This window comes from Antrostomus carolinensis, unplaced genomic scaffold, assembly GCF_000700745.2.
Source record: "Antrostomus carolinensis isolate BGI_N321 unplaced genomic scaffold, ASM70074v2 scaffold3901, whole genome shotgun sequence".
Classification (NCBI taxonomy): Eukaryota; Metazoa; Chordata; class Aves; order Caprimulgiformes; family Caprimulgidae; genus Antrostomus; species Antrostomus carolinensis.
In genome coordinates, this window is record NW_010291850.1 from 24,057 (window position 1) to 44,248 (window position 20,192).

General features: G+C 47.3%; 1 protein-coding gene across 1 annotated transcript; it reads left to right on the plus strand.

The window, feature by feature from the left end:
* The first annotated feature begins 2,641 nt into the window (after positions 1–2,641).
* AICDA (activation induced cytidine deaminase) lies at positions 2,642–7,774 on the plus strand. Its single transcript, XM_010176745.1, has 5 exons — positions 2,642–2,808; positions 6,155–6,302; positions 6,774–7,044; positions 7,238–7,353; positions 7,659–7,774. The coding sequence occupies exons 1-5, from the start codon at positions 2,681–2,683 to the stop codon at positions 7,710–7,712; spliced, it is 717 nt and encodes a 238-aa protein (XP_010175047.1). The 5' UTR covers positions 2,642–2,680; the 3' UTR covers positions 7,713–7,774.
* The last annotated feature ends 12,418 nt before the right edge of the window (positions 7,775–20,192 follow it).

The following is a 20,192-nucleotide window of genomic DNA, read 5'->3' on the forward strand; positions in this document are numbered from 1 at the left end:
ATCTCCTGAGGTCCCTTCTAACCCCATCATTCTGGGATTCTGTGACTGCAGCTCCTTCTTTAAGCAGAATTAGGCAGGAGCTGAGAGTCCCTCTTGAGATGTTGCCCTAGGCTTGCTATGAGACACTGAAAACATCCACACCAACAGGTTTCTGCTCTGAGGACTGAAGCTAGAGGCAGAGAATCGCTGCCACTGCCTTTATGCCTTCACATCTCCAGTGTGAGGGAAGTCACCTGTCTAAAGGAAGGGCATCAGAAAGCCTACATCAGTATTTAGGCTTGAGAGCCCCACCAAAGAGTGACATAAATACAGTTCATCTGTTCATTCATTCACCCTTTCTCTGTGGAGAGCAAAGAGGCTCTCAACGTTTAAGGAAAAGAGCTGATGTTTTAAACATGGCAGAATGAATTCCACTTACAGGCAGGACCAGAGGAAGGATCTAGTTAAACTTTTTATGAGACTTGACATGTTAAAACTTTGAGAAAATACTTATGCACACATTTAATATATGGAGAAGACCAGGCTGGCCAAGGAGATATTTCTTGCTCTCCAGGCTGGCCATGAAGATATTTCACCTCTTTTCAGAGAAGAAAATGTTATGTAAAATTTTCTACAAGCTTTTGGCTCTGGAAATTAGGAGCCAGAACAAGAATAAAGCTGAAGCTACCTTGATTTATCTGATTAAAAACAAACAATTGTGATTTCTAAGAAGCAGATTTCCCAGGGTGTGTTGTGCTTTTTTTTTGTCTCTTTTTTTTTTTTTATGTCCTGTGTAACAAACATCCTCCTTGCATTACTAAAATATAAAACTAGTATGAAAGGGGGATGAAATGACTCTTGATGTGACCTATGGGATTTGTCACAAGGTGCTGCTAGGGCAAAAGCTGAAAGGGACAGCTGTTTTGTTACGATCCTCCTGCTAATCACAGAATCACAGAATCAGAGAATGGTGGGGTTGGAAGGGACCACAGGAGATCACCCAGTCCAACCCCCCTGACAAAGCAGGTTCCCTACACCAGGTTGCACAGGAAAGTGTCCAGGTGGGTTTGAACATCTCCAGAGATGGAGACTCCACACCCTCTCTGGGCAGCCTGTCCCAGGGCTCCGGCACCCTCACAGGAAAGAAGTTTTTCCTCATCTTCAGATGGAACCTCCTGTGTTCCAGTTTGTGCCCGTTGCCCCTTGTCCTATTACTGGGCACCACTGGAAAGAGTCTGGCCCCATCCTTTCGACACCCGCCCTTTAGATATTTCTAAACGTTGATAAACATTGAAATTATGGACTACGTTGATAGGACATTTGACTCTGTTAGGTAGGACAGGGACATGCAAGGACTGCAGGTTCTTCTAGCTTTGGTGAAACACTAGGAGACAGATCTTCAAAGAGGATAATTGCCACAACTCTAGAGGCCAATGCGGCTGCAAAATTGTGGATTTGTTGAGTTTGTGTCCTACCCACATTCTTTCCCAAGGAGTAGGACGGCCCAGCTTTGGCCCTTCCAGGGTGCTTCTCTTTTCCCTTTGAGTGTGCCATGCCAGCTGCTCTCACATACACGTACTCACCAAGCGCTGGGCTCAAGAGCCGTCTGCTCTGTTCTTGCAACTCATCTCTCCTTTTCATGTTTTTGCATATACTGGTTTCACACAGTGCTAGCACACTGAAAGCCAGTAAAATTAATAAGGAAAGTAAATCGAGCAGATTAAAAATGAAGAACTACCCTAGCGTGAGGTAAACAAAAGCCCTGTTTCTCAGCCGTAGCACTGACTGTACCCGGCTTGAGGAAGAAACAGAGGAGAATGTCCCCAGCTGCCATCCCAGCACCCTGCCCATCCAAAGCGGCCACCCCATCCTTTGGCTGTCCCTCAGCCCTGCCAAGGGGACGGGTACCCGGGCAGCTGCTGTGGGTCCATGGTGGAGCAGAGGTGCTGGTGGAGCGAAGCGCGCGCATCCTGAGCCCAGCCCGGGCGTGACGGCGTGCAACCACACACCTGCTGGCCATGACCATCAGATGGAGGGTCCTGATCAGGCCCTGGGTCACTCCCCACCAGTCCTTTGTGTACAGCTTTGACGTGAGGGTTCACCACCGCTCTCGGTGTGTTGACATGGATCGGACATCCACGGTCATGGGCCGGTGCCCAAGTGGAGCCAGGTGCTCCCCGTCACACCCCAGGATCTCCATGGAGCTGGGTGCCTCTCCCTCTCTTCTTCGTCTTCGGCGTTGCCACGTGCTGCCGAGCAGCTGGCGGGTCTTTCAGGGGGACATGGAGAAAGGAGGAGGCCGGCCAGCAGCCTGGTGTCCCCTGAGCTCCCTTGGCAGCGGGGCCACGCAGGGTCCCCATCATCACTGCACAGCTGCGTCACCCGAGGCCCGGGGGATACTGTGGTTTTACCCACATTCACGTTAGTGGTACACGGGTTCCCAGGCCCCCCTCTAACCACTAGACAATGTTTCCTGCCTCGTTATGTTATTGATATTAATTCAGAATAATATTGCAGGTGGAGAGGGCCCAATGGGGAGTGCAGCAAGGGGGAGGTGGCCAATGAGTGCCAAGCATCTTTTAGAACTGATGCCCCTCCGCATCTCAAACCTTTGCTCTTCAGCTCCTACAGCACCAGAGACCTCTCTAACTCCTCCCTCAACCACACCCTGATGAAACCCGGCATGGGTAGATCGGGGTGAATGGGGAGGGGACACACAGGGCAGTCCACATTTCTGTCCATCACCTCAGAGGGCTGCACAGACGGAGCCTGTGAGACAACCTCCCTGGAATCCCACCACCTGAGAGAGACCTTGGCAGTCATGGACAGGTAAAATGAGTGCCTCCAGTTTCTTGCTCATATAAGAAACGAGGGTTTTCCTCTTAGAATTAACCTGCTCTCCGTGTGGTGCTCACCGTCCCTTTCCCCATCTGACTCAGTGACCTCACTCCCTGCCCTGTCCTGCTCCTACACCTTGCATCTCTGTGTTTCTCTCATTCTTTCTCTTTGACTGGCTGCCACCATGAACTCTTTTCCCTTTCTGTCATTTCTATTTCTCGTGACTATTCTTTGTTCCTTTTAATTCTTTTTCTTTTCTAGAAACAAACAAAAAAAGGTAACAGAAAGATGAACATTCAGATGCTATCTGCTGCTGAAGCACCTCAATCCCTGCCCACTCTTCTCTCCCTATCCACCTCTTCTTTCTCCTCTCTTACTCTGTTTCTGCTCCTCACACCTTTGTGCTCATAAGCACAGACTGTTCCAGCATTGGATTCCTCTACTTGCACTACAATTACTCTGCGAGCTAATGATCACTAATCACTCACCACAACTGCACATCATTCACATGCTTAGATGCTTTTGCTGGATTGTCTTAATGAATCTTTATTTGAGGAGAAGGTCTCTCTTCATTCTACTTCTTCAGTGCCTGGGTGTGATGGCAGTTCCCGTGTCCTTGCTGCTTTCTCTTGAGCTATCCTAGAGCTGTAGGAGATGCACACGCATCCAGCAGTTTGTACCTGCTCAGTTGCTCCCCACAACATCTGTCCAGTCATTCTTCATTCATTCTTCTTCTTCTACCAGCCACGTTCCAAAATCTGCTCTAGAAAAAAAAAAAATAAAAAAAAAAAATCCCCAAAACCCTGGGACAGTGAACTCCAGAGAGGAGGGAAAACAGGAACTGATGTTAATGAACATTTCTAGTTGAATGAATGTGATTCAAAATTGTCTTCCCTTTGTTCTGACACTGCGAAAGATAACACGAGTGATCAGAATTTTGTTTTTCTGGGGTTTGGGGTTATTTCTTGTTCTTCACCCTTATTTGCATCCACATGCTGCTCTGCAGGGGCAAAACCACTGAGCAGAGAAAAATGGGAAAAAGTGAGAAAAGGGACAGTTAGAGGCAGAATCAGAAACATGTTGAAGGCAAATATTTTTTTTGACTGAAACTTCACAAAAAAGAGAAAAGGAAAAGCCTGTTTTCCCTAAACTTTTTAATGCGTTGAAGCACTTTTCCATGTAGGCTTTGATGACACATCAACAGAATTGTCACTGCTTTTCACCTGGCTTCTCTGGCTCTTCAACAAGCGACTGCATGTTTCACACTTACTCTGCTCTGTTTTCTGCTGTTGTGGCCCACCCCAGGTAAGAGCTTTGCAAACCTCTGCTCTGTCACACCTCCTCATTTCCCGTGAGATTGTCTGGGCTATCTCTGGACAACCTATCTGTCACATGCAGAAGGGGTGTCCCCTCCCCGGCACCTCTGTTACACGGGAGAGTCTTCTGCAATAACACACATCTAAGAGGGAGAAACCTGAGTCAAACCTGGGTCACAGTTTTGTGTGGAGACCAACGTGTGTGTGTGTGTGTGTTAGGGAATGGACACGTATGTTCATATGTGTTTGTACAAAGGCAAGGAAACAGGGTGAATCTAAGGTGGTAGGAAGTGGGGTGGCTCTAAGTGTGAGAAATAAATCAAAACTGATGATGAAGAACACACAGTGGGTATGGGAAGCACACACCCAAGGTGAACATGGAGAAAGGAGTGATGAAATGCAGTGGGATCAGCCTGTGCTCTATTCCTGGCACAACCTGCAAGCCCAGCAGAGCTGGACTGGGACAGTGCTTATGGGATAGACCTCCAAGAACCACCTGAAGCTGCTGTCAGGCTGAATGAAATGCTTAGCAGGGATGTGTTGTGGGACTCTGCAGAGCCTTGTCTTTTTGGTGGACTTTCTCCTACCAGGAGACAAGCCACAACTCCTGTGTGATCCACTTCTCTAGGAGCATGTCTGTATGAAGAGTGGCATAACAGAGTTACGTGTGTGCTTGCTCTTTCAGTGTGAGCAGGACAGGTATTTTTGCACTGCAGGCTGAGGGTGGCATGGCAGGAAAGAGGATGTGTGCAGGCGGCTTGCCTATCTGGGGGACAATCAGGGTAGCAAGGGCGCTTGAGGGAAGAACGGGTGATGAGGGGTGCAATCAGGAGTGCTACAGCAGAGCAAGGCACGTGCGGTGGGTAACAAAAGGCAAGAGGATGTGTGTGTGACTCTGTGAATGAGCATCTGTCGTGCAATGGGCACGTTTAAGGGTGCATAGTGGAGAGAAGCTCCTGGAGGAGCACAGAGGATGTCACCGTGACCTGGAGATTAAATGCTTTATGGTGACATTGGCAAACAGATGAAAGGTGTTTTTATAAGAAACTTTTCCTTCTTTGGACTCTCAGATATAAATCAGGAAATTCCTAACAAACCCAAATTCCCCTCTCCTACACCTCACTGGAGACCCCAAAAAGCCCAGATGGGTATAACTTCAACTGTCCCCATCTCCCTGCTGAGCATCAGCCTACCAGAGGGAAAAGATGACAAAGGATGTGATTTATTTTTAACCCATTCACTTCTGTTTTGCATTGCTGTGGGGGAGGTGAGTACCTCACCTCAATGAGCACAGCTGCTCTCAGCTGCTGATGTACCTCCTCTTGGCAGTGAAGCTGTTAGATATGGCTCATGACTACCTTACCCTGTGCTCCTTGCTACCTCTCCTCAGCAGGATCTCCAGGTGTGGGAGCAGGACCATGCCAATCTTGATATTCTTCTGATATGGGAAGGGTACCTGCATCTGGAGAGGTGTTGGCGTGACATGTTCTGCCAGCACCTTACCCAAGCCCCTAGTCCTGCAAACACTTTCAACTATGCTCTTCTTTTGGGTGATGCTGAGAAAGAAACTCTGTCCATTCTTCTTTAAAAAGGCTCTAATTTGATCCATCCCTTGCCCCAGTGGCTTTTCAGGGTTTCATACAGCAGAAATAATATTTCTTGACGACTGAACTCCAGACTGTCATCTTCCCAGGTCTTCTCAGACACCTTCATCCTTCTCCCTCATTGGTGTCCATCTTAGGGATATTTGCAGATATTTTTGCACTCAGCCATAGTTGCTATTTGACTAATCACTACTAATTCACTTACTGTTTCCACTCACAAGGTCACCTGCTTCATCCCCACAGTCACGTCTGCACCCTTTCCCTAACATATTGCATGTAAATTACTGATACTCTTCTTGTACTGAGAGGCCTGGACATGAGGAGGATATTTTTGGAGCTGAGCCCTCAACAAAGACATGGCCAACTGCTGGCTCCAGAGTGGAGCTAATGTAAATTCGCCCTTGTCTTTTCCTGCAGCCTCCTGATGAAGAGAAAACTCTTCCTCTACAACTTCAAGAACCTGCGCTGGGCCAAGGGCCGGCGTGAAACCTACCTCTGCTATGTTGTGAAGCGCCGTGACAGTGCCACATCCTGCTCCCTGGACTTTGGATACCTGCGCAACAAGGTATGGGGAACACCTTGGCATCCTGTTCTTCTGTCCTCGCTGAGGTGTGTGTAGCTCCAGTTCACCTGGGACAGGAGGGAAAGGAGGGCTGTGTGTCCACGGACATGGACACTGCACTGGTACATGCTTTTTGGGGGGATGCAGCCTCCAGGTAAACCTCTACTTTATGCTACTCCCAAGTGTGTTACCAGCAAGACATCCATCATCCTGGCTGCTTTGACAGTTTACCTACTTTTCTGCATAACTCCCACCCATTTCTCTTGTTGTACGTCCCTACACATCGGTGCATCCCTGTGCTTTTCCACTTAAGTACCACTGTGTCTTCTCCCTCTGTGTGCTGACTCTAGAACCTCCTCCCCACCTTGTTCCTCCACCCCTCACTACCTCATCCAGTTCACACCTCCCTCCTCATCCCTCTCACACCCTGCTCCCCTCCGCCTCACGCCTTGCCCCTCTCCCTCTTTCACGAAGATGGGCTGCCATGTGGAGGTCCTGTTCCTGCGCTACATCTCAGCCTGGGACCTGGACCCGGGCCGCTGCTACCGTATCACCTGGTTCACCTCCTGGAGCCCTTGTTACGACTGCGCCCGGCACGTGGCTGAGTTCCTGCGGGCCTACCCCAACCTGACCCTCCGCATCTTCACGGCACGCCTCTACTTCTGCGAGGACCGCAAGGCAGAGCCGGAGGGGCTGAGGCGCCTGCACAGGGCAGGGGCCCAGATTGCCATCATGACCTTCAAAGGTGAGATGTGCAGGAGAGAAAGAGGTGACAGAAAGCTATGGGGGGTTAGGGAGACCCAGGCGGGTGGGAGAAGCTAGGACAAGGAGCTAGAGTAGACGATGGCAGGATGTGATGATTTCGGTATCCTAGAAGAGATCAGTGTCCTCTTTGGGGCAGTCCTGAGCAATCTGTAACTCCCCTGTGCCTTGCACAGATTACTTCTACTGCTGGAACACATTTGTGGAGAACAGAGAAAAGACATTCAAAGCCTGGGAAGGGCTGCATGAAAACTCTGTCCATCTGTCCAGGAAACTTCGACGGATCCTTCTGGTGAGGGCCAATTCTCCTTCTCCTTCTGGTGCCTCTTCCCCTCAGCTTCTTCCTCTCTTCCTCGCTATAGTTCCTTTCTGCTCCTGCTGCCCATCTCTACCATCTGCCATTTCATTCATTCCTGTGTCTTCACTTTCCACGTCCCTCATGCCTTGCTCCCCCAAATTCCTTCATAGCTTCTCTCCTCATTCTCTTCCCCTTCCTCTACTTTTTATCCCATCTTCTGCTGTTCCTTCCCCCTTACCCATCTTCATAGGTTCCTGCTCACCTGTCAACTGACCTACCATTTATATTTTGTCCTGCAGCCGCTGTACGAAGTAGATGATTTACGAGATGCCTTTAAAACCCTGGGACTTTGAAGTGAAAGTCATCAGCAATCAGAAGACTTCACAAACACTTGCTCTTTGATTTCCAACTCTCTCCCTTACAACAGAGCTTCCTCTTCTTTCCTCTGTACAGCTCTCTTCCTTCCAGCCCTGTGTCTAGAGATAAGACTATCCTTACTTTTTCATTTCCGAGGAGAATTAGGCTGATCTTCTGAAGACACATTCCCCAGACTCACACCTCATCCATTGCTAGCTGGGATTAGCCAGGACTGCAGTGACATTGCCAGAGAGTGATTTGCCCACCCTCAGTCCCTGCAGAGCTAATTCAGGTGGTCCACTAAATGGAGTTCTGGGTTTAGCCTTGCCCAGGTGGGAGCAGACAGCCTGCAAAGTGACTGTGTTCTCACTGGCACCGCACTGATCTGCACATTTCAGGAGGGCTTTGAGAAGCACATCTCTTGGCAATTAGAGCTGCACTACACTGAGCTGCTCTGTGTCCTTCCCTGTGAAATGCTGTATTTGTCCTTCTGGATGCATAGGAAGTTGAAAACCATCACCATTTAAGTGGTATAGCCTATGTCCTAACAGCAAAATTGGCCAGTTTCTGGAAAGCTTGACTTGAAAAGTATTGAAGTGAGTCCTGGACAGCCCACTTAGCTTAGCTTGAAAACCTTGCTTGAAGCCAGCAGGTCTTCTAAGTGGACTGTGTGCAGGCCCAGGCCCTGGAGTGCCTCCTGCCCAGAAAGCAGAGAGCTTCAGTAGCTGTGGGTCCAGGTTTTGTGCCCTAGGAGAGGTTGAAACTAGACAATAGAAGCCTAAAATGAAAGCAGAAGCCTTGCTGCCCAATGTTTTTCAAGTGCGAGCTGCAATTTTGGGTGTCCAGCAAGACATTTCCTATGCAGAAACAGGAAGTCCACTCATTTGCTATTGACTATGTTGAAAGCCATGGCAGCTTGTGGTCAGTGCTGATCAGTGTGTGGACCTCCCACTCAGCCAGGAAAGGAGTCTCCAAGGCACTTCACCACTGCATTGTTTTTCCAGTACTGGAAAACACAATTCATCTCCACATTGTATTGTCCCTCAGACTTAACTTCTCATTCCTGTAGGCTGAGGCTGTGGCATTTTAGATGGTGTATTGGCATTCATGTCCGTCACCATCTCTTTCTTGACATGGCATGGGGAGGAGCACCATAGCTCTTACTGCTGGAGTACTTTTCATCCACTGAGCATTTCCTCCTAGATCAGACCTGCTATATGCTCTCTCCCTGGCCAAGTGTCCTCTGCTGGAGACACCTAAACAGTCCCACAGTCTCCTATTTTTTTCAGGCCTTTTACTACCATAATACGGCCAGATATTGGGTAGTTGGTGACTGGACTGAGAGCAGACCAGAAAAAACACCCAGCATGAGCAAAGCTATGCAGCCTGTGGATAGGTATCTTCTGTAGGGAGCAAAATCAAAGCATCCTCCTGCCTGGCAATCACTGTGTTTCCATGAGGAGACCCCATTATCACCTGATCTTGTTGACACAGTCTTTACCAAGTTGAAGACATGGGTTCATAGTACACGCCTATTCACCACCACCTTCCCACTACCTAAATTACAGATGGATTGTCCTCTTCAGTCTAACCTCTTGAGGCTTTCCCAAGAGGGTCCCACATTCTAGGGGTGCTCTGTCATTTCTTTCATGAGTTCTCTGCTCCATCCTGTTCCTTTTTCTGGGTAAGGCTGGTGGCTCCTGTGTCACTCCTCAAAACACCTCCTCTGGTGATAGGTCAACTGGAGGAGGACAGCAGAGAGCCCTGCTCCCACAGTGCCTCCTCCTGCTAGGGGAGATCACAACCAGGTGCATCACAAGCTTCAGGCTCCTGAGGTATTCTCAGCTTGAGGAATTTCAACTGGGAATAGCAATGAGTTCTTTGCAAAGCATTAATTTGCAAGCATGCTGTTGTATATTTGTTTGATATGGTGGATATTATTTATATAAATAAAGGTCTTACAAATGAGCATCTGGTTTTGTCATTATTTTGGTACCATGTGGGTGGGGGAAGTAAAAGTTGACACAAAGGACTGACGTGTGATCTCTCCTTTCTGATTTCACTGTCACTATCCCATTAAACTGTCTTTATCCTTTTCACTTGTAACTTTGAAGCTGTCGACAGTGTCACCCAGCAGACCAAGGTGGATAAAGTGTTCAGGCAATAGATGCTTCAGAAATACTACCAAAAATCCGCGATGTAAATGCTAAAGTTGTTCAGGATTCTTCCTTCATTGATTGCAAACCTATAGTCCCCATTCATGACTCATAATTGGCCAAAGTGGACACAGGAGAGCTGATTCAACACATTTCACAAAAGAAGAAGAGAAGCAGAGGTGGAAAAAAGATCTCTGTCTTCCAACTTCTGGTATTGGCCTGTACAGCACTGTTGGCCTTTTCAGTGAAATTGTTGAAGTGCTATTAGAAAAAGTAGATGCTGATGAACATTGAGTCAAAGATACTTGTTGAGGCATGACAATTGGTGATAATATGCAATAGGAGAATAAATGCAATGAGTAAATGCAAAGAAACGTGCACTGCATTCCGAATACATCCTCGGTTACTTCTTTTGGATCTAAAGCAGATTAAATTCAGAATGGACTGTTTATCTAATCCGTGTGATTTAGCTATAGGAATTGAGCTCTGCTGCTGTAAAGATAATTTTTAATTGTGCTTTTTCTGTTCTCAAATACCATTTCATATTATTTGTTACAAAGTTTTCTCTGAATTGGGGTTATTAATTAATTCAACCTCAAATGCATTAGGTGTCTCTGCCAAGAATAACTCTCTGGAGGGTTATTGTTATGTAGTAACATGACTTTTTCAACCTAAAATTTTTTTAGTTGCTTTGTAGACTGTGTATATAGGGAACATTTCAGTACTGCTTTGTACTCTTAGTATCACTTACGTTTGCAGCCCATCCCTTATGGAGATAGTGACTGGGATGTTTTAGGTGCCTCCTTCCTTTAAATGCATCTGGGAAAAAGCTAATTCCTCAAGGGAACTGTGGGGAATGAGGGCTTGTGATTTCTGGGAGGGTGTTTCATAGAATCACAGGATGGTTTGGGTTGGAAAGGACCTTAAAGCTCATCCCGTTCCAACCCCCCTGCCATCATCAGGGACACCTTCCACTAGACCAGGTTGCTCAGAGCCTCATCCAACCTGGCCGCCAACACTTCCAGGGAGGAGCAGCCACAGCTTCTCTGGCCAACCTGGGACAGTGTCTCACCACCCTCACAGCAAAGAATTTCTTCTTCCCGAGACTGTGAGGAACAGCTGGAGCAGGGGATAAAAACCCCACTCTCCCTTGGTCCAACGTCCCATGACTTGCAGTGATGAACAAGGCACAGACACATTCCAATAGCTGTACAGCTTTGCTTTCTACAAGTGTGCCCACCTCCCCTTTTTCTTCCTACTCACACCTTAAGGACTGCAGCCACAATTAGTGACAGGATAGAATTCCATCAGAAATGTGAGCTTTCACCATGACTGGATGTGCAATATTTTGAGTCCTTTTTGCATGTTCAAGCTTTACACACCATTTCTGTAAGATCACCTTCAGGAAGCCTGGGGGGCTGCTGAAAGCCATCCTGCCCATGGGCTGGGGTGCAGCTCCTTCATCCTTGCTGAACATCATCCTGCATGTCACTGCACACAGCCACCTTTGTGACCATCTGGCTATGGAACCCTTGGGATTCATCCAGTCTTATGACAACTGACATGTGCTTTATCACCCTGTGGTCTGGAATACAGAGACCACCCGCTCTGTGAAAGCTCTGTGAAAGCTCCAGCTCTGCAACAGGGCGAGGTACAGGATCAGTCAGGATGGGATGGTTATTGGTATAGGTGGACAACCAGGCATGGCTGCCATCTCTCAGGGCACAGGTGTTTGGCACCCTTTACAAGGGTGTTGGCTGGAGGGATGTTTAGGTACGGTTGGACTTGATGATCTCAAAAGTTTTTTCCAACCAAACAATTCCATGATTCTATTCTATGTTGTTCTTCGCTGCAAACAGCTCGTGGAGTCCAGCTCTCGACAACCCCCAGAACGTGCCCATTGAAGAGCAGGACACTGACATCATTCCCACAGCTGCACACAGCATTCCTCCAGGTCAGTACACAGCGTCCTTGGACATCACATTGCAATAATAAGAAACAGATTACCATGAAACAATGCAAATACATGCTCCAGGCCCTTGCAAATACAAGGGGGGTTTTCAAAGCGTGTCCACCCCCCTGCTTGCTCTCTCTCTCTCTCTCCCACATGCTGGCACTTGGAAACCAGGACAGAAAGGGGCTTCAGGGTCATGGAGTCCAGTCCCCTGTTACTTACCCCTTCAGGGGCTTTTAGCCTAGATGTATTCATATCCAACATTGTCCTCTAGCTCGAGTAGTTTTTTTCTTCCCTCCCTAGTGCTGACCCTTTGGTGTTTCTATGAGCAGAACTTTCATTATTTAATCACATATGTATTAAATACTCACAGTGGTGGAACTCATATTTGGTTCACAGAAGAAACATGGAGGGGTTTGGCACAGAAGAGACCATTTGTTCTGACAACGCCATCAGGGATAAGCAGAGCCTCTGAAGGGGAAGGAGAGAGCGGGTGGTTGCTGCCAGAGCTGAGATCAGAGCAGAAGGTTAGGTGCCAAAGTGTGGCAAATATTTTGAAGGTTGCCTTTGGCTTTTAGACCTCTGACAACACTTTAGTGATAGGTAGGTTTCCCTTCAGGCTTCCAAACCCATTGCTGTTGTTGCCGTTATTAAGCACACTAGTTGAAGGACTGGTGTGACTTTCTAAGACGCAGAACTAATATTGAGAGACGTAATCTTCGTGCTTGCAGGGGCCTTGCCTCCTCACATGGGTGAGCGCGCCCAAGTTCCAGGGCAGGGAGGATGTTGATGTCTCCACGCTATAATCTTGTTATTAACCACAGTTAGGAACTATCCTACTCTACAAGCTGGAACAGTGTTTTTTACCGGTCCAGGGGTATGGAAGGAGATGAGAGTAGGCCAACTCTCTTCTGTGGTTATCTCTATAGTATAGCATGTTGGCAGACCCACCAATAAGACCTTACACACCAGTAGGAGCACATCAGGGATGCAGCAGATTGCAAGTTCACTCTGGCAGCTAAAACTGGTGTAAAGAACTTCACTGGTCTAACTCTGAACTGACAAGCTTCCAAATGGACCAGAGAAAGTTCTTGCCTGATGGACTAAGATTGCTAGTGAGCAAATGGGCACATCTCTGGTTCACCCCTCTGACCCAAACTCACTTGTACTGGGGCAAGGCCACAGGACCCTGATCACACTTCATCTGGAGGTGTTGCAGCCTCCATAAAAAGCTGTCTCTGCTTTCAGCTGTCTCCAAGACCCTGCTTCATTTCCTCTCCCAGAACAGCAGTGTAGTTGCTTATGCTTCAGAAAGGGCTGGAGATCTTCTAGTGGCCTCCTAGTACCTGAAGAGGCTCCAGGAAGGCTGGGGAGGGACTTTGTCCAAGGGCAGGGAGTGACAGAACAAGGGGTGATGGCTTGAAACTGGAAGACGGGAGATGGAGATGAGATGTGAGGAAGAAATTCTTTGGTGTGAGGGTGGTGAGACAGTGTCTCAGGTTGGCCAGAGAAGCTGTGGCTACTCCTCCCTGGAAGTGTTGAAGGCCAGGTTGGATGAGGCTTTGAGCAATGTGGCCTAGTGGAAGGTTGTGATAGTTTCACTGGAATAGCCCTTGGCTAGCAGCCAACACAGCCATTCACCCACTTCTCCCCCACCCCAAGGGGGTAGGGGAGAGGGTTGGGACAAGGATTTGGAGGCTTGTAGATTGAGATAAAAACAGTTTAATAATAGAAATAAAAGAAAACTTAAAAAAACCCCAAAACCTAAACAACTAATATTAAAACAGTAGAGATAATGATAACAGTAACAAGATATGCAAATGAGCGATAACCCAGTTCAATTGCTCACCACCCACTGATAAGCCCGGCCCGTTCCCGGATAACGATCCCGGAGGAGCGACAATCCCGAACCGAAACCGCAATCCCGGGAGAGCCAGAGCCCGAGAGAAAACTCGTGTGAATCCCTCCCACCCTTTCTGGTCAGCCCCGGATAATACACTAAACATGAAGGGATATGAGATGGAATATCTCATTGGCACGTCCAAATGCCAGTTTTGGGCTTTGCTATTCACTGTGCTTCTCCCTCCCAGTCCCAATGCAGCTGTGAACCAGCCGAACACGATGGCCTTGAGCTCCAGCAGCAACTAATGACATTAGTACTTTTACTAGTACTTTTACATTAGTACTCAAAGCAAGTCTGAACTCAAACCAAAACACAGCTCTTCTAACTACTGAGAAGAAAATTAATTTTATCCTAGCAAAACTAGGACAAAGATGTCCCTGCTAATGGCAGTTGGAGTTGGAACTGGATGATCTTTAAGGACCCTACCAACCCAAACCAGTCTGGGATTCTATGAAAAAACAATTAATTTGGAGCAGGTGACCATATTGCTGTTACAGGATTCAGATCAACTTTGGGCTGGTATATTCCTTACTGGACTACTGGTCCTTCCTTATGTAGAACAATGTGGTTGACACAGCCCTAGCTTCTGGACCAATCTAATCCTCTTCACCTAGTGCTGTTTACAGAAGGCTCCTGTTATCTTTCTTGGGTCTTCTCAAACAAATTATCTCCAATTAACCCACCTTCTTCTCCTGATTCAAATTCACATCTCATTTAATCTCCAGGCAATGTCAGCATCCTACTTCCAAAGACCTGGGCCATCCAACCTGCCATCTTTAGGTACACTGAGCTCTGACCTTTCCAAGGTCAAAGTCTGATTGCATATTTATTCTAAGGTACATGAACATAGTGACACCTGCCAGCATTTTTAGATTATTTCATGTGAACTAGCAATGTGTCAGGAATTTCCATGCTGCTAAGGCTAAAGCCTTCTCTGTGCTGTGCTAAGCTGGGAGCAAGATTCAGTGATGCTTATGTATTTCTGGCAAGAGACATGGATGGATCTTCAGGTCTTGCATATTTTCTTAAAACATAGGGTTTCTATTTTGTGCTGGCCATGGACACTCATGTTGTTGTATAGCTTTGTGCTGTTGTACGTTTTAGATTCCCAGATGGGACTCAGCTAACTTCTGTAGCATAATGAAGTTTCAAAGCAAGAAACAAATGAAGATGTTTGCAGATATATATGTTGATCAGGCTCAAATCCAGTTGCCACATACCACAACAGACCAGTAGCTTACAAGTTCTGTTGCTGAATGGTTGCGGATCCCAATGTGTTCAGCTACATGTTGATTAAGTGATTTGATTTCTCCCAAAGGCAACAAAGAGTTAACACTAGAAAGGCCAGAAAGAAGGCATGTGACATCCAGCCTGAGGACCTGGACAGGGGGAAGAAAACTTTAGCTATGCTATACATTGCTTGGAGTAATTTTATTTGATTAACATAGAAGACACTCCCCAGCCAGCTGCGCTCAGCTTTTGGTATTCTCTCAGACAGCAGAGGCTGAAGCTGTTTCCTCAGCCTGCAGCTTTTCTGGCTGTCTTCATTGTCTGCTAAACATCTGGAGACTTTGACGTGGCCAATGGATGCTATAAGCATTAATCAACTAGAAGAGATAGGCATGATTCCCACCAGCCCCTGCCTTATTCTTCAAATAATCATTTGTGCCTGCATGTTGCAGATCCCAGCAGCAGGACATTCCCCAGAGGGATATGACAACAGACCTCCTGCCTGGAGGGGTTGGGAATCATGAAACATAGGGCTCCCAACATGATTCGTTCTGATGTTTTGCATTATTTGCAATGCAAACTCAAAACTGCTGCCATGCCCAGCACACCTGTATCTTCTTTTTGGTTTCTGCCTGTAGAGATAGCTGAGAGCTTACCTCTCATTGCATTTCCTGCCTCACCATTCCACTCTTCCAGCTAGCAGAGCAGAGACTTTTTCCCGTGTTCCCCCAGTTTGCAATGAACAGCTGGGACTCCAGGGTGTGGAATTACAAGGGAAAGATGTTGTCCTGGTTTCACTAGGACAGAGTTAATATTCTTCTCAGTAGCCAGAACAGCTGTGTGTTGGGTTCAGTGTGGGGTTTGTTATGAGAAGAATGTTGATCAGGTACCAATGTCATTAGTTGCTGCTGGAGCCCAAGGCCATTGTGTTTGGCTGGTTCACAGCTGTGTTAGGACTGGGAGGGGGGAAGGGCAGTAATTAGCAAAACCCCAAATTGGCATTTGGCTCTGCCAATGAGATATTCCATCTCATATCCCATCATGTCAGTACATTAACCAGGGCTGACTGGAAATTGGGGGGATTCTCTCAGGGATCACTCGGGCTCTCGCTCTTCCAGGATTGTGGTTGGGGTTTGGAGACTGTCCGTGCTCTGGGATCACTGGTTGGGACAGGCTGGGCATCGGTGGATGGGTGGTGAGCAACTGCACTGGGCATCAGTCATTTGCATATTCTGTTATTATCATTATAATTTTATTTTAATTAGTAAATAGTTTTTATCTCAACCCATGAATCTCCTCACCCTTTTCCTTCCAATTCTCTCCCCTACTCCCTGGGGTTGGGGGGAGAGTGAGACCACTTTGGGCTGCAGCCAAAAGGGTGAAACCACCTCAGATGTGTGCATAGGAACTGAACAAGGAAAACAAAGTTTCCACAAAGCTCATATTTCCCTATGTTGTTTCTGCAGTCATAAAAACAGGGAGAATAAAATGAAGCAATATACTCCTTAGTAATATATTTGTACTATTTGGAATAAAAGCAGTAATATGATAATATCACATAAACACTAATAGCATGGAGTATTTTCTAAAATATACACACACAGCCATAAAAGTTATCTGCATAAGAAATTCTCAGAACCAGAATGCACTGCTCTGATTACTTCTTTGGAACAGAACAGAGGAGGAAATATGTTCCTCACTGGCCTCTCAAGAGGGTACTCACAGAATCTGATAGCAGAATCAGCAGACATGAAAGACCTGATCCTGGGCCGTGGTCTCCATCCCCACTGGCCTCTCAGACAGCCTTGTAAATACCCAGATCACTATGCCCTGGCCAACTGGCTGCATCATCTGAACTTCTTGATGGGTTTTCATGTGCTCCATCTGCTGTGTCCAAGACTTAGCACTGCCCAGCTAGTGATAAGAGCTTTCTCTGGTGTCAGTATGAAGCTCATGGTTCAAGGCTGTAGTAGAAAAGACTTCCAGGGACTGCTTTTTCCTGTCTTGTTAATAATATTATGATGCACAAAGTGAGCTTGTTAGCATGCTGCAGACACTTGTCATGGTTCAGTTTGATGGCAATGGAGGAAGCCCCTAGAAGGAAGAAAGAAACATGAACATTAAAAATTAGATGCCAAAAACTTAAGTTGTCTCTTCAACATGATCCAGAGTTTGAAAATACAGCATCTAGTTCAAGGGATTGCTCTGATCCACCTTCAGCATGTTAGATAATGTCCCTTGGGATGCAGCTTTCCAGACACCATGGTAACACCTCAGAATTTACTGTGCCATGTAAACCCCTCCTAGAAAGACAGACCACTCAGGAACAGAAGCATTTAAAAGGTGACACATTGCATAGCTGAAGCCAAGAGAAATGGAGCTAGATCCTGTGGAAAGGCAGAATTTTGGGGTTAGAAAGGCCCGCTAGAGATCTCCAGTCCAACATGTTTGTGGCATGGCTAACTCCAAAGCTAGGTCGGGCAGCTCAGAGATAAATTCTCAGTGTCTCCAGGGATGAAGGTCTGACAGCCCCTCTGGGCGCATGTTCAAGTACAGCACCACTGTCAGGGGAGACTTTTTTGCAGCTTGTGCCTGTTGCCTCATTTTCTCTCTGTGAAAGCTTTGAGGAAAGTCTGGCTCTGTCTTTTCTGCCATTACATCCCACTCAGCCTTCTTTCCTTTAGGTCTAACAGAGCCAGTTTCCTCAGTCTCTCCTTGTAGGACAAGTGCTCCAGCCCCCTGACCATTGCAGTAGTACTCCACCAAACCCTCTCTGGTTCCTAAGTGTCTTTCTTACACCAGGGAGGTCAGGACTTGACACAACAGTCTGTGTTTTTCTGGAGCATGTGCCTGGAACTCACTCTCGTCATTACACCTCTGGGTAATTAGTAAAATGAGGCTGGGTGTTCACAAGAGCTGAGCACATAGATCTTCCTGTTGCAAAGCAGTTGAGCAAGTGCTCAACTTCCAGCATGAGTGCCTCAGTGCAAGCTTCCTACCACCAGTAATCAAAGGGTAATCAACAAGGTTGCCAGGGTCACAGGGAGGGACAGGTCATTTATTAGGTGGCTCTTTAAAACCAAGACCTGAAGGGCATGTTCACCTTGTACTGTTGCCCAGGGAACTGTGCTGAGTCAGCTGGAGCTTGTCCAACTCACAAGCATTTTGCAGACAGTTCAGTTCATCTCCCTGGTGAGCATCACACCATGCATTGGCTTGTGCGTAAGCTGCTAAATTATTTAAACATTTCAGATATTAGGAGACTCAGGAAGGCTGAAAGCCAAGGGAAAAATATCTTCTAAACAGCTACGGTGCATCAACTACTTTGTTAGATCAGCTGACTGAATGAATAATGAATGCCACTGGCTGTGTACCCTGTCACCTGAATGTCTTGTTCAGGCAAATGGAATTAGAAAGGTCAGGTCCTGAGGTATTAAAAAGACTTAAGTAAAGTTTGGGGGGGATGGAACTGAAATGAAGTGGCAACTTGTCAAGAGCAAATGTGGACCTGTTGCTGAATGACCTGGGTGAAAAGCCAATGTCACTCCAGTCTTCAAAAAGGGCAGGAACGAGGACCCAGGAAACTACAGGCCAGTCAGCTTCACCTCCATCCCTGGAAAGGTGGTAGAACAGCTCATTTTGGATATAATCTTTAAGCATCTGGAGGAAAAGAAGATTATTCACCAAGGGGAAATCATGTTTGACCAATCTGATAGCATTCTGTGATGACATGACTGGTTGGGTGGACGAGGGGAGAGCAGTGGATGTTGTCTACCTGGACTTCAGCAAGGCTTTTGACACTGTCTCCCATAACATCCTTATAAGGAAGCTCAGGAAGTGTGGGTTAGGTGAGTGGGCAGTGAGGTGGATTGGGAACTGGCTCAATGTTAGAGCTCAGAGAATTGTGATGAGTGGCACAGAGTCTAGTTGGAGGCCTGTAGCTACTGGTGTTCCCAGGGGTCATTTCTGGTCTTGTTCCATATCTTCATCAGTGACCTGGATGAAGGGACAGAGTGTACCCTCAGCCAGTTTGCTGATGACACTAAACTGGGAGGAGTGGTTGATACACCAGAAGGCCGTGGGGCCATTCAGTGAGAGCTGGTTCAACAGTGGCAAGTGTAGGGTCCTGCACCTGGGGAGGAATAACCCCAGGCACCAGGACAGGTTGAGGGTGACCTGCTAGAAATCAGCCCTGTGGAGAAGGACCTGGGAGTGCTGGTGGACAACAGGTTAACCATGAGCCAGCAATGGGCCATCATGGCCAAGAAGGCAAGTGGCATCCTGGGGTACATTCAGAAGAGTGTGGCTAGCAGGTTGAGGGAAGTTCTCCCCTTCTACTCTGCCCCAGTGAGGCCACATCTGGAGTATTGTGTCCAGTTTTGGGCTCCTCAGTTCAAAAAACACCAGGAACTACTGGAGAGAGTCCAGTGGAGGGCTAGGAAGATGGAGAGTGGACTGGAGAATCTCTCTGCTGAGGAAAAGCTGAAGGAGCTGGGTCTGTTTAGCCTGGAGAAGAGCAGACTGAGAGGGGATCTTGTGAATGCCCATAAGTATCTAAAGGGTGGGTGTCAAGAGGATGGGGCCAGATTCTTCTCAGTGGTGCCCAGTGACAGGGCAAGGGGCAAACTGGAACACCAGAAGTTCCGTCTGAAGATGAGGAAAAATGTCTCTACTTGGAGGGTGCCGGAGCCCTGGGACAGGCTGCCCAGAGAGGGTGTGGAGTCTCCATCTCTGGAGATGTTCAAACCCACCTGGACACTTTTCCTGTGCAACCTCCTGTAGGGAGCCTGCTTTGGCAGGGGGGTTGGACTGGATGATCTCCTGAGGTCCCTTCCAACCCCACCATTCTCTGATTCTGTGATTCTGTGAAATCTAATGAGTACCTTTTCCTCAGTCAGAAATAAAACAAGGCATTTCTAGCATCCTACAAACAGGTTAGTTCTTCTCCTTCTAGACTTTAAGTTCCTGTCCGTATTATGTGGTTCTGTGCATCCCTTCCTCTACCTCCTGTTGTCCATTCTGCTAGCCCCCATTCTACATATAGGGACCAGTTCAAGCAAGAACTGGCTTGCATCACAAAAGGGTGGCTGAGTCAGGAAGTTAACTCCAGTCCTGATTTTCAATCCTGTTCAGTAGACCACCTTCTCCTTCTTTTATAGTAGGATATCAGATCATAAAAATACATTCTGCAGTTGTATGGATTGCAAGAATTAGGGAATGCAGATCTGATCCT